A 13,073-nucleotide genomic window follows, 5' to 3' on the forward strand; every position below is an offset into this window, starting at 1 on the left:
GTCGATGGGTCCTAGGGACCCGGAGCACTGAAGAAGGTCGATGGTCACGTGGAGGGAGCGAAGGAAACTCTGTTAAATCTATTACATTTGAAGCGCCCCCTGATCTCGATCATTTCCAGCCTCATGTTCGTCCGGCCATATAGTAAAAGAAAGATTCGGTTCCCCGAGTGGTTCGAGTCCCGAAGAGAGCCCAGTAAAAATAAAAAAATGCGCCCTTTTCGTTGTCAGGAACAGGCGGGATCGGGATCCAGGTAAGCGAACCGTCCACTGGCCCGGAGAATAAAAAAACGGGCACAAAGAATGGGGGGAGGATCGCGAGAAGAGAGAAAAAGCGATCGGAAGCCGAAAGGAACGCTCGCTCGTCGGCCTGGCCCTCGAGATAAAAATCCTCGAGCCTAGGACCCCGAGCACGTCCTCGTCTCGGCGGCGAGCACGAATCTACGGACAACCGAATATTCGTACGCGACGAAAATCCTCAAATTTTCCTTCCGAGACCTTTTTCCCGGTCTCGGATACGAGACTTCGAAATTCAATTTTTCAGGCGCGCTTCTTTCTTGACCGTTTATTCACAGACCTCAGAAAAACGTCACCGGATTTATCGCCCTCGCCCATCTCCCACTCGCGTCCCGTCTCCTCACTCTCTGTTCTCATTTTCCGTGCGGAGACGCGACAACAGCTGCAACGAGACACTCATTATCTTATCCGGAATCGCCCAAGACACGGAACGAATCGAGAATTACGAGGCGGGAAAAACCCACAGTGTTTTGCACATAAATTTACTGTGGAAACTTGCGTTTTATCAGATTTCTCTTTTTCCGAATAAATGGACATTTGCCCCTGCCGCTCAAGGATTCGAATAAGTATTCACCGAAAATATGATCAATGACCGACCGAATCGAACGATCGAAAATCGATCGCATTCGATCATTTTCGTGTTTCATTTCCCATGATTTTCAATTGAAAAATTCCCAAATTCAACTCCACGATATTTTTGTAGTGGCAAAAAATATTTTATTTTATTCTGGGCAGAATATTTAAAGCCAGAATAACATTTTTTTATTAAATCTTTTCTTAAGAAAACCTGAAAAGAAAACATTTAAGAAAAAATTAATCGAATTTCGAAGGAAAATAAAGCAAATCGAACTTTATGCTTCTAGGGAAGCGGTGCACGTTCAAATGACACGTGTCCCATCGACAGTATCGATCCGTTGAATCGGTGGAGACACGAAACACTGAAAACCTGGCATTGCAACGTTGGAGAGATCGATGGGAAAAAAACGTGCTTGAATCTGGAATAAAAAATCTGCGATGGCGTTCGATTAAATGTGTTCCTTGAAACACTTCTTGGAACCTCTTACAGAAAAATAAAATGAGCGATGGGAAAACAAATGATTGACGCTGCAATGTTGCTGCATTGAGCCTAAAGCCATACTTGGAGTGTGAAATCCTTGAAAATTTAGACGTCAATTGCACTGTCGAACGAAAAAGTTATTTCGAGACGGGCAGAAAATGGTCGATACTCGTAAACCTGGATTAGCTTTCGCGCAACGACGCTGCAGTTTCGAGCTGCAGGAAAGAAGAATCGAGGGTGCAAAAAAACGAGAAATTGTTAGTTTCCTCCTCACCTGGCAACGATCTTTATTTCGCCAATCGTTTATTCCCACTGGGCCAGGATCACACGTCGATCGATGTCCAGTTTGAACGACGTGGCTGTGCAACAGTTGGTTCCTGGAGACTGGAGAAGTCGAAACAGCGTCGAACGGAGCTGCAATTGTTTTTTGCGGTAAATCGACGAGAAAAATGGTGTTGGGAGGCATGCACAGGAATAAGCAGCACGAGACTCCCTGAAAGTTGTCCCAGTCGAGAAAAAGAATAGCTGGAGAATGAATCGTGAAAAAAGGTCCATCCTCGGAATGTGTTGGTCCGTCTTGTGTTTTGGGTACGTCCAAAACCTCGTGAGTTGTGCCAACTGCTGGATGGACCACTTGACGGAGTATATAATGTTTCAATTTGCTTTCATGACAGAGGAAATAAAAATGGACTCGTAACTGTACATATATAGATATATATATTGAAAGGAAAAGAGAAAATGGCTTGTCGATAGAATTCAGGTATTCATCCACTCGTTCACTCACACACACAATGCAGTAGCTCTCTCGCAACGTAGACTCATCTGAGATTATCAGTACAGAAATTATTGGTGAACAAGATTATAAAGATAAATATTGCTTATCTTTAAGGAGGGTGGCTACCGACGATACAATGTTGCCATGCTAAACCACGTTAAATACATTAAAAATTTCAAAATGATAAGAATTTAATAAAATTTGGTGAACATATTCTTTAGGGCCAAATTTGACAGTACAAATTTTTTAAAATTTTTCTTCTGTACAGTTATCGAGTAATTGATCACTAAAGTTCAAGTGTATAAGCATAGCGTTTCCATATATATAGGTATGCATTCCGGGCATAAGAAATCTGCTTTAATCCGTAATTACTCGATAACTAAGCAGAAGAAAATTTTGAAAAAAATTGTGTCTTCGCACTTGATGTTGAAGAACATTATCACCAAATTTGATCAATTTCTTATCAATTTGACGAACGTAGCCACCCTCCTTAATTGAGGGGATATCCCACGTTGGCTCTTTCTCATGTTCCGGGGAAACCTCACAGCTCGAAATAATTGATCGGATTCGGGAGGCCACTCCGAGATCCAAGAGACGTTGTTGTGTCGAAGTTCACGAAAGATGACTCGATGATGAGGAGCGATTTCGGAGGTGTTGCTTCGAAGAGATCCCCGGAACGAAAGAGAAAGAGTCAGCCGAAAATTTCGGGAGATCGACGTTTGATCGATGGTCACTATACGCATGTCCGTGGATTATCGGGGAGAACCACATGACACGCGACATTTTGGGCGCCAATATAGAATTTCGAATAGAGCACGATCAGTTCGCTCGTTACAAGTACGTGGTGGAGAATTCGACGTTGAGACAATTAGCGTTAATAACGAGACTGGATGAGGGCGAAGAATTCGAAAATCCGATAATCGACGATCTGTTTGACAAGTTGATCGGAAATGTGCCTACGTTGAGAATAAATATTGATAAAAATTTCAAAATCCCTGAGGAATTCGAGGACAACGAGGTGCTCCGACAATCCGGCACTCGCTTTCCGTCATAAAAGTGCGTAGAATTATTTCGATGCATTGTTTTTCGTCAAACTCGTGTGCAATTATAAGGCAGAAAGTTGAAACGGGATGAGAAAGTCATCAAACAATTATTTGTGAAAATATTTGTGTAATATGATGAAAAAATGCTGGGTGCGTCCTTGGGAAAGATAATTCTGAGTGTACAATCAAGATTTGGATTAAGAGAAATATTTAGAGATTTTTCACGCATCAAATCTTTTGGAGCATAATGTTTGAAAAATCCCAGGGTGGCCTCAGGACTTTAGCTATATCAAGGAGGCTTGTGCAAACATTTTTGCTCACGTTTTTTAATTTTATGACCGTATAACAGAATGTTTCGAATAAATTTCGTTTGCACCGAATTCGTTGGGTTTTAAAATGCTACGAAATTTCTCTCCTTTTTCCATTCCATCATTTTTCAAAAAAAATTTTCTCATGGAAACTTTACAATCGAAGTTAGTATAAAGAACACTTAAAACGCTGATTTATCCTCGAGAAATGCAAAAAAATACGAATTTTTTGACGTATTGATTCGATGAACACTTTGAAAAATTTCGTTCTAGTTTGATTAACCAAAATGTTGCTTTATCGAAAAAAAAGTATAAAATTCAATTTTATTTGAGCATTATTTAAATCCGTCACCCCTGAACGGAATCTGGTCATTCGAAAAAATCAATTTAACAAAGTTATGCTCACATATGGCCAAATACAGAAAGCGATGGTAGCCAAAAACGATCGAATTCCACATTTTTTTCAGGTCGCCATTCTCGAGGCTATTTTGAAAACCATCACCAGAACAGACATTTGTTATTTTTCGGATTCATTTTGGTTCCTGAGTCGCATTTAAAATCGTTTGAAAATTCTTGCAAATTGGCCAAAGGGCCGTTGACCCGAAATTTATTCGGCGAGTGTACGTCTTGGTAGATCCGACTTTTGAGGTATTCCGGTCGGTATTTTGTACAGAAAGAATTAGCCATTGCGATCCAGAACATTTGATTCGGTGGATAATTGAGTCCAGGCAAACTTTTTTCCCGTTCGGCATTTTTCGCCCATTCGAGGTAGGCGTAATACGCTGCTTTGACACCCGAATTATCGGCGATGTTTTCATCTCTTGTTGAAAAACCGTTGAGCTGTATAAGAGAGTAAATTTGAAGTTTAAACTTTATTTCGTCGTTTACCACTTGGCCAATTATTCCGAAATCAAACTTACACGAATTCCGAACTCATCGACCGTGTAATTTCCATACTGATAGACAAAACACTGAGAGCGATTGAGGTAATTTTTGTTGCTCTCCGAATCCCACGTCAACTTAAGATTTCCATTCTTGTTATAATATCGCGTCGAGACTCCGAGACTATGCGCTATTTCGTGTCCGATAACTCCCCCAGCCGCTCCGTAATTCAGATATTTCGGTCGACCAACGTCGTACAATACGTCGCCGTACAAATGTGTTGGACGGTTTATATCGAGATTCCAGTCGGTATACAAAGTAGCAGCAAGTTCTGTTCAGATAAGACCAAGTAAAAAAAAAATAAAATTAATGCCTTAATAACTTAAAAAATAGTCCAGAATTTTCAAAAAATCGATTTTTTTTATAGATTATTATTCTCTACAGTTTTAGGCGTATTTCTGTGAAAGTCGATTGTAAAAATTTTCTATGGATCGAAGGTTGTTAAAGAAAACGTGACTGCCCAAGGAGAGGGCCTGATGCGCGCTTGAAACCTTAAGGAGGCTGGATCGCGACGATACAATGTTGCCATGCTTAACCATGTTAAAAATATTAAGAATTTCAAAATGACAAGAGTTTAATAAAATTTGATAAATTTATTCTTTAAATATATAAGACAATATATTTTTTTTTAGATTTTTCTACCACATAGCTCTCGAATAATTGAATGCTAAAGTTCACGTGTAGCATGGAGTTTACATATACACTAGGGTGCTTAAAAAAAAATCGATTTTTTTTTTTTTCGTGGGCCGAAGAGGGATGTTAGTACATATAAAAAAGTGACTTTCCCAAACTTTGAGATTAAAAAAAAAATATTTAGCGGTCCCACAAACGATTTTTCTATGTTTTTTCCTATTTTGAGGAAAATCGTCATGGAAAAAGTCTTAAAAAGTCACGAAACGTTATGCAAACATAAAATGCACTTTCTTTGTTGAATAAGTGAAATATTGTGAGCATAAAATACATTGGAATAATGCGCTGAACATGTGTATTCCAGTATACTACGCAAATTCATTGCAAAATTATGTTATATGTTTTTTGAATATTTAGCTCGGAAATAATTTTTCTCTGCGCTGAATATGAAGCATATTTTTTCCATGTTTGTAGCTCTGTTTATATTGCTTCACGGTCTACAATGTAACAAGTACAAGTGCACTAGTACGAACAAAAATGTCATACGAACAGAAAAGTCATTTGAGGGACCGTTTAATTAATGATTTTTTTTTTCAACACAAAGGTAAAGTTTCATGTATTCAAGGGAGAAGTGCATTTTATGTTTGCATAACGATTTATGATTTTTTTCATGACGTTTGTCCCCAAAACAGGAAAAAAAATACAAAAGTCGTTTGAGGGACCGTTATATATTTTTAAAAAGATCTGAAAATTTGAGTAAGTCATTTTTTTTACATATACTAACACCTCTCTTCGGCCCACGAAAAAAAAAAATATCGATTTTTTTTGAAGCACCCTAATATACACAGTTATCCATCTCGTGCATAAGAACTTTGATTTAACGCTCGACTATTCGATAACCATGAGGTAAAAAAATTTAAAAAAAATTGTATTTGTATAATTGATGCCAAAGAATGTTATCTTAAATGTGTTTTTCTCAAAATTACTTTTTCAGGACACCATTGGGTATCTCTCAAAAATTGATGAATTTTTTTTCCTACTGCAATTTTAATCCAACGCACTTCGACTGCTTCTTGAAAAAAGCATTCGAAGAAAAACTGAAATGGCTCCAAAATTTCTCCCTGTTTCAAATTTTCATTTTTTGGGGGAATGAAAAAAAATTCCGTAACTTATTAGCTAAAAGGATAAAAAAACGTTTTGGAAGAATTTTTTTTTCTCTTTGTTATTTGGCAACCTGTGAGATTCTGTAAAACTTACGGATAAAGTTGAAACGAGGTGAGTATTTAGTGTCTATTAAAAAATGTCCACAATGAGCTCGACTCATTTTGGTCAAGGTGTTGTCAGATTTTTTCTTGGCCTCGAATTTCGTTATATTTCGAAGGTTTTCATCAAACGAATCGTCCGAGAGTTCAAGGTCGCGATAGAAAGCTTCGAGTTCATCGTCGCCAATCGGCTCCCGGCAAGTAACGAGGCTGCTCTTCACACTCGACACTTTTTCGAGAGCATCTCTTTTCGTGTCGCCATCCAACCATTGAGCCTAAAAAGTAGATTATGCAATACACGGAAATTCATTTGCATTGAAGAATGAATTGAGTCAACCGGAGCTAAAAACCTTTTCTATGAATCCGGAAAATTGAGCCTTTATTTTGTCAAACATCAGGCTCAAGTCATCCAACGAAGTTTGGCTGACGTATTTTCTCTGGTACAAAGCACCCAAAGCGAACCCCAAACTATTTTGAGTCCTCGAAATACAGTACTCCGATTTGGTTTCTCCTTTGCTCGTTCCTGTGAGAATTCGGTTAAAAAGTTGCGTTCTACGAGTAAAAAAACCCCCGAAAGTGGGAGCTTGTTTGGCGAAGAACCGCCAGGCTTCCCAGTTCGCCAAGGCCCTTTTCGGCGTTCGAATCACCCAGTTTTCCAATCTCTCCATCGTCCCCCAATCCACTGTCATTTGAACAACCGTTTCAGGGGGTTTTCCAAAAGCTTTCATTGCATTCAACTTCGGATACTTCCGATCCAGCTCCCCCAGAGTTGTTTTGAACAATCGATTCTTCAAATCCTGGTCATCGTGCTCGGTGAAAACGGTCTGCGTACAATTAAAAATAACCGAGCATCTGACGTTGCTGTTTCTCTAAATTTTAGTACATGCTTCTTGCAACGACAATTTTACAGATTCGTGCAAAATCGACGTTACAACAGCGACGACAGTCTGACTGGCTCCCTAGCGATATTCTCGCGGGACAAAAGTTTTTTTAAACACCAAAAAACCACTTTTCTATCTTCGTACGTACTCGTTGGAGCTCCATTTCCAAAATAAAAGTGTTCGCGAGGCTACCTATTGCCTCCGGCTCCTTAGCACCCAAGGCAACTGCAATGTCAACCATGTACCGATGGTATCTCAGACCCACTTCGTTTCCCGATGTCAGATAGCTCCGAGCCAGCGGTGGATCTTTCACTTGAAGCTAAAAAATCAATGAGAAGCTTACTTTTTGGAAAAAAATATATTTTTCAAACTTTTCCGTACCTGCAAACTATTGAGCGATCTGTTGTCTAAGTCCGGAGCTAAGCTCTTGCGGAACAAGGATCTAAACGTGTAGCGATAATCGAACTCAGTCTCTCTCCAATCCTCTCCAGACTTCAGAGGCCAACCATTTTTCATGTTGATTTCTAAAAGGGCTGACTGGACGTGGTCTTCGTCGAGGTTCGAATCTAACGATGCTGTGAAAGGGATTTCAATTTTTTTCAAAGGGCTAAAGCCACTGTGGCTGCCTCAAAAATTGTTTTTTTCAACAATTTTTTCCAGGTGGAAGGAAATTTAATCGATTAATGATCAGGTTTTTTCAATTGTTTTTTTTTTTAAGTTTTAGTTTTTTTAAATTCAGTTTAGATTTGGTTATTCAAGATATTTTTACTGTATTTTGATTTCATCATATTTTGAAAGGTCCAAAGTCAATATTGAGCCAATAAAAAAATCGTATTTTCGAAAATTTCAAATCGTTTTCGTCTTTAATCACAATTTAATGCTGCAAACGTTATTTTTGCAAACCCTCACTCATGCAATTTTCGTAAAATCTCTTCACCAGCCTGAAGTGTTTGGGTGCTTTCGATTCGTCGATGGTTTCAACGATCTCTTGCAGACGAGACTGAATTTCTTCGGCAGCCACTCTCTGCGGCGATACTTCGGCATACCCAACGGGTATTTCCACTGTTTTCATGAAATTGCCGCAAGCAAATTCGTAAAAATCGTCGCATGGAAGCGCGTCCAAATTCATGTTCCTCTGGATCCGTTGAGCTGAAACATTTTTCAAAGAGCTCGTCTGAAAAGCTGCTCGATGACAGTGGAACTTGAATGAAAAATTTCCTTTTAACATTTTTTTAAATGAAACTATTTTTGCGATTAAAAATTCGTGAAAAATTTCAATTGAAAATCGCACATAACGTTTATTTATTTATATTAAATTGGAAGAAAATGATGGAGAATCATCGTGATCCTCTTTGGAAAAGTGAAATAAACTTTTTTTTTTTAATTCCGATTCGATTAGATCAGAGTATTTCCGGGTATGAGAGTTGAAAATTCAGCAGTCTCAGTCACGATTGTTACTCGATTACTTACCGGAGTTAATGCACACCGGCGTGTCGCACAAGTGATCCGAAATTTCCACGGTGACATTGCTCTGCCGCTGTAGATCGACGCCTGCGGATCATAAAAAGTGGCAGTCACACAATTGTAGGCGCAAATCGGGTTATTTCGAGAATTATCAACATATTTTTTCATTCTTTCAATTTTTTATATCAAACAAAAAAGAAAAGATTTCTTTTTTCCAAAATTTCTACTTTTTTCCAATTGTTTTTTTCTTCCATTATTCATGCTTTTTACAACGCTCAAGTTACATTGGATTGATAATGCAAAAGGGAAAAAATTAAAAAAATTTTAAACCGTTTCGTTTTGCTTCGAAATAATTTTTTTTTTCCAAAATTGTAAAATCTCTTCGTCAGATGTTTTTTTTTTTTACAAGCAGTAAGAAAAAAAATCATGAATATTTACCAGTCGTTGCACTGCTGGTTCTTGTTGCACAGATGATAAGTGCGACGATGATTTTTGCCAGATTGCACATTTTGTTCTTCCTCGCACAGCAGAGCGATTGAGAGTACGAGAATCGTAATTTCTCTTCGTCGCCTTGATGATCCGACCGTTCGAATATCGAATTCACAGAGGGGGTGAATTCGCTTAAAACGTTGCTCAAAAATCGAATAATTAAGTCGAACACTTGGCTCAACGTCAAATAGTTTTTTTACTCAATGTTTCTACATATAAAAAACATCTGTTCAAATGCCTGGTAATATCTATAATAGGGTATGATAATATGCTAATTTATTGAGCTTCGTCTCGATCAGTGACGTCAAAAGCATCTCAAAAGAAGAGGAGAGAAAATAGCACGAGAAAAAACTAACTAAAGTGACGATTCGATGCTGGGAATCCATTTTTTTTATAAATTTGTCCAAGTTACACGAGTTTTATTATTGACAATATCGATTCACATTTACGATGGCATGAACAACAAATTAAAATAAAAAATGAAGAATAAATTATTTCCGCTTCGATATTGGCTATATCGATTCTGTACGTGAGAAGTTGTGCAATTGTGTATTCTGAGGTGTAAAGACTTTCCAGATTTCCAGATGAAAGAAATTTCCAGAATTCACTGTTGTGAAAAAATACAAATGATTATCAATAATTATAGGATTCGAATGACGAGTTGAGTGAAAAGTTGTCAAATTTCGGTTGTTCAAAAAAGTGTCCATTCTTAAGACGATTATTTTCGAAAAAAGGCCAAATTTGTAAAAAGAAATGTTTCCACTGCAGTTCAATCCAATGTACCTTGAATACTTCTTTTTCAAAATAGCCAGAGTGCATTGTATAAAAGTATACGAAAAAGAAGAAAAAAAGAAGAAATTTTTATAAAGATGAGAATATTTTTTAAAAATGATTAAACTTTTTAAAAATATTTTTTAAAAATAATGAAAATGGTTGAAATAAAAACAAAAAAATGATATAGAATATTTTTTTTTAATTTGCAAGAATTCCATTATTTTTGGTTCAAATAAAAATGAAAAATTGAAAGAATTAAAAAAAAAACGAATTTTCACAGTTTCAGCACATTTCCTATTTTCCAAGGGTTACTAAATGATACTTAAAAAAAAGGGTTGCTTGGAAATGACTGTAAAATGCAAATAGAAGCTTCGATTCTCTCGTGCATTCGACTGTAATAAAGCAACAGTCGCTTTTCGCGAAAGTTCGATGAGAAAAAAAATGTTGTCATGCAGCAAAAAGAGACTCTCGTCAGCGCTATCGAAAGCCCAGAAATATTGGGAATTTTTAGTTGACGCAACTGGTTACCTAGCAACAATATCTGTTTCCAAATGAAGTCATTCTTGGAGTGTGAAATCCTTGAAATTTTTGACGTCAATTGCTGTGTCGAAGAAAACAGTTATTTCGAGAGGGACAGAAAATGGTCGATACTCGTCGTCGAACCCAGGGAACCAATTGTGTTTACCAATTAAGTGGGGAGCTCTTACGAAGAAATATTTGACAAAGTAATGGAAAAAGTTTATATGAAACTCTCTCTCTCTGGTCTCTCGTTAATTTAGCCTCCATTAAAGCAATTTATTAAGATTCAACGAGCAATAACCTGAAGCCATGCGCTTGGGAACAGGTGTGCATAAATGATTTTTTTTCTCCAAGTAAAAAGGGCATAAGAATGGGGAGAAATCGTTTGGGATGAGCGAGATTCGTTCTGGTCCATTTGCCGAGGTTTATCGACGAGACGTCGCTCGAGATCTAAATTTTTTTCTTTTGCAGAAAACAATAGAATTTGTGCGGCTTGAGATCGGTAGTAAAAGGGCACAAGTCACTAGAAATCGGTACGAAAAATACGTTGGCTAAAGACTTTCCGAGACACCGAAGATCCCAGGCAACAAATCGCAAAAAATGTCGCATATTTTTTGAATTATTCAACGATTCGGAGGGATCGGTATCGAGACAGGTTCGACGATTCGTCGACGATCCATCAAACGGTGAAATATATGACAACCGCCGAGGAAACTCTTTTTCTACCTTCCAAAGAAAATCTTTGTGATAATTTGAGTAAATTTATTCTCGCCCACGCCGATCTCTTACCGATCGGCATGAAAACGAGTAAACCGATGTCGAGCCCAGCAGCTCACCCGGACGACGAAGAAACGAATGATGGATATTTATGAGAATGGGATCAATTTAACGAATCTTCACGTCATTCTCCATTCATATTTCTCTGGCTTACCGATCTCCCCAGTTTCTTTCTTCATTTATGCTTATTTCGTTATCAATTATTGATGCAGCATTCAAACTCCACAGGACAGGAATCAATTTCCGTTAAACTTCGCTTCCAATCGCGACTCTTTCATTTTTACCCTCGCGATCGAAGCGATCGAAAATCGTAAAAATCGGCATCCGCCGATTTTGCTGGTTCATTGGAGCCTCTGTGGCTCGTCTTCCTCGAAATAAATCGCTAACGTTTGTACATTTATTTCGTAACATCAAATTCCTCTGAATACATCGTGATTTCTTGACGAGTGATCGAACGCCCACAACCGATTTTCCGAAATCTCAAGCGCTCTTTTTTCTTAGCAACCCAAAAGCGCTTGTACGACCGCAAAAATCTAGATAAGTCATTGAAACTTTTTGCATTTTTCTTATAAGAACGTTGTCGTCGAAAAACACAGGTTATCGCCCCAAAAAGAACGAGTCCTCACCGATCTGTGTCCCCTGGCATCCGAAAGAGTTAGAAACCACAAAACTTGAAAAAAAAAAAACAACTAAACGACTCGTGACTCGGTTCATTTTAGCTACAATCTCCACCAAAATAGCCCGGAAATCACTCGTTTCATTCACCATTCATTCGGAAAGATAAAATTGCAATGAATATCCACGGCTGAGCCGGCGAGCGAGTTCAAATCGTCCGGGCTAAAGTTAGGAGCTGATAAATGTTGGGGTTAAGAGCGCCAGTACAAAAGAAGAAAAGGCGCTCCGACGTTGGCATCTGTGCTGAGTGATTCATTGGTGTTTGGGAACAGCTTTAAGGGGCCTTTAAGGGGGGGCTTCGGATTCGGGGTCCTGGTGAAATTCGTGCACATTTGGAGGCTCGGAAAAAGCGAAGAAACCAAGTTGACGTTTGAGCCCTGAGACTCGGGGCGTTTTGACGATCAGAAATCGTAATGCATCATTCTTTGAATAAACGTGAAGTTACTCCGTGGATTTGTCTCTTGCTCGCAGCACCGATTCTCGGGCTCTCGGTTCTCGCATGTTGATTTTTTGACTTAGCGTCGTTCCGGCTGTTGGACTACCGCTGGCGACTCCTCCGGCATTTTTGTAGGGAACAAGGCTTACGTAAATCCAACGTGATCGGGTGCAGTACACCGTGGAATTTCAGCCCCGAATACCTGCGTTTGCGTAGAAACTTTTGTATCTTTGATTCACGCTTGAAAAAATGCTTTTTCACCGAAAGAGAGAGAGATTACCGGCAGAAAAAATATTTTTCCATCGAAAAATTTGGTGCCCCGGGCTCCGGTTTTCTTTGCCTCACGAAACCGATGCTCTCGCTTCGTAATAAATTTATCCCGCAGACCACCTTTAATGGACAAACGAAATAAATTCGACGAGCCATTTCGACGAGAGATAATACGCGTTTGTATCTCGTTCATAAAGCTTTCCCAATTGCGTTCTCCCTCCCCCCTCTTTGTGTCTCGAGACTGCCGAGAATTGGTCGTTAAGTTATTAAGGTACTTACCCGACCACCTCGGGCCTATTTTCAATGTTTATTCACTTAAAAACTTTCCTCTCTCGCTCGTAAACTTTTTTTCAATCTTGAGTCTTCTCCATTTTTTTCGCTTTTTAAACAAGCATTAATTCACAGCGAGATTGGCTTGTGATCAGCTAACAAACGAAATGGAAAATGCATTTCTTACGATAATTCACTTTACGAACG

The 13,073-nt window shown here is 38.6% G+C and overlaps 1 protein-coding gene across 1 annotated transcript; it reads right to left on the reverse strand.

Moving 5' to 3' along the window:
* Positions 1 to 3,341: 3,341 nt before the first annotated feature.
* LOC122417962 (neprilysin-2-like) lies at positions 3,342 to 9,173 on the reverse strand. Its single transcript, XM_043431916.1, has 9 exons — positions 9,095 to 9,173; positions 8,663 to 8,743; positions 8,102 to 8,341; positions 7,574 to 7,767; positions 7,341 to 7,511; positions 6,662 to 7,135; positions 6,307 to 6,586; positions 4,398 to 4,690; positions 3,342 to 4,317 (listed from the first exon to the last, which is right to left on the reverse strand). Exons 1-9 carry the CDS (start codon positions 9,162 to 9,164, stop codon positions 3,976 to 3,978), a joined length of 2,145 nt encoding a protein of 714 aa, XP_043287851.1. The 5' UTR covers positions 9,165 to 9,173; the 3' UTR covers positions 3,342 to 3,975.
* Positions 9,174 to 13,073: the final 3,900 nt, after the last annotated feature.

This window comes from Venturia canescens, chromosome 11, assembly GCF_019457755.1.
Source record: "Venturia canescens isolate UGA chromosome 11, ASM1945775v1, whole genome shotgun sequence".
NCBI lineage: Eukaryota > Metazoa > Arthropoda > Insecta > Hymenoptera > Ichneumonidae > Venturia > Venturia canescens.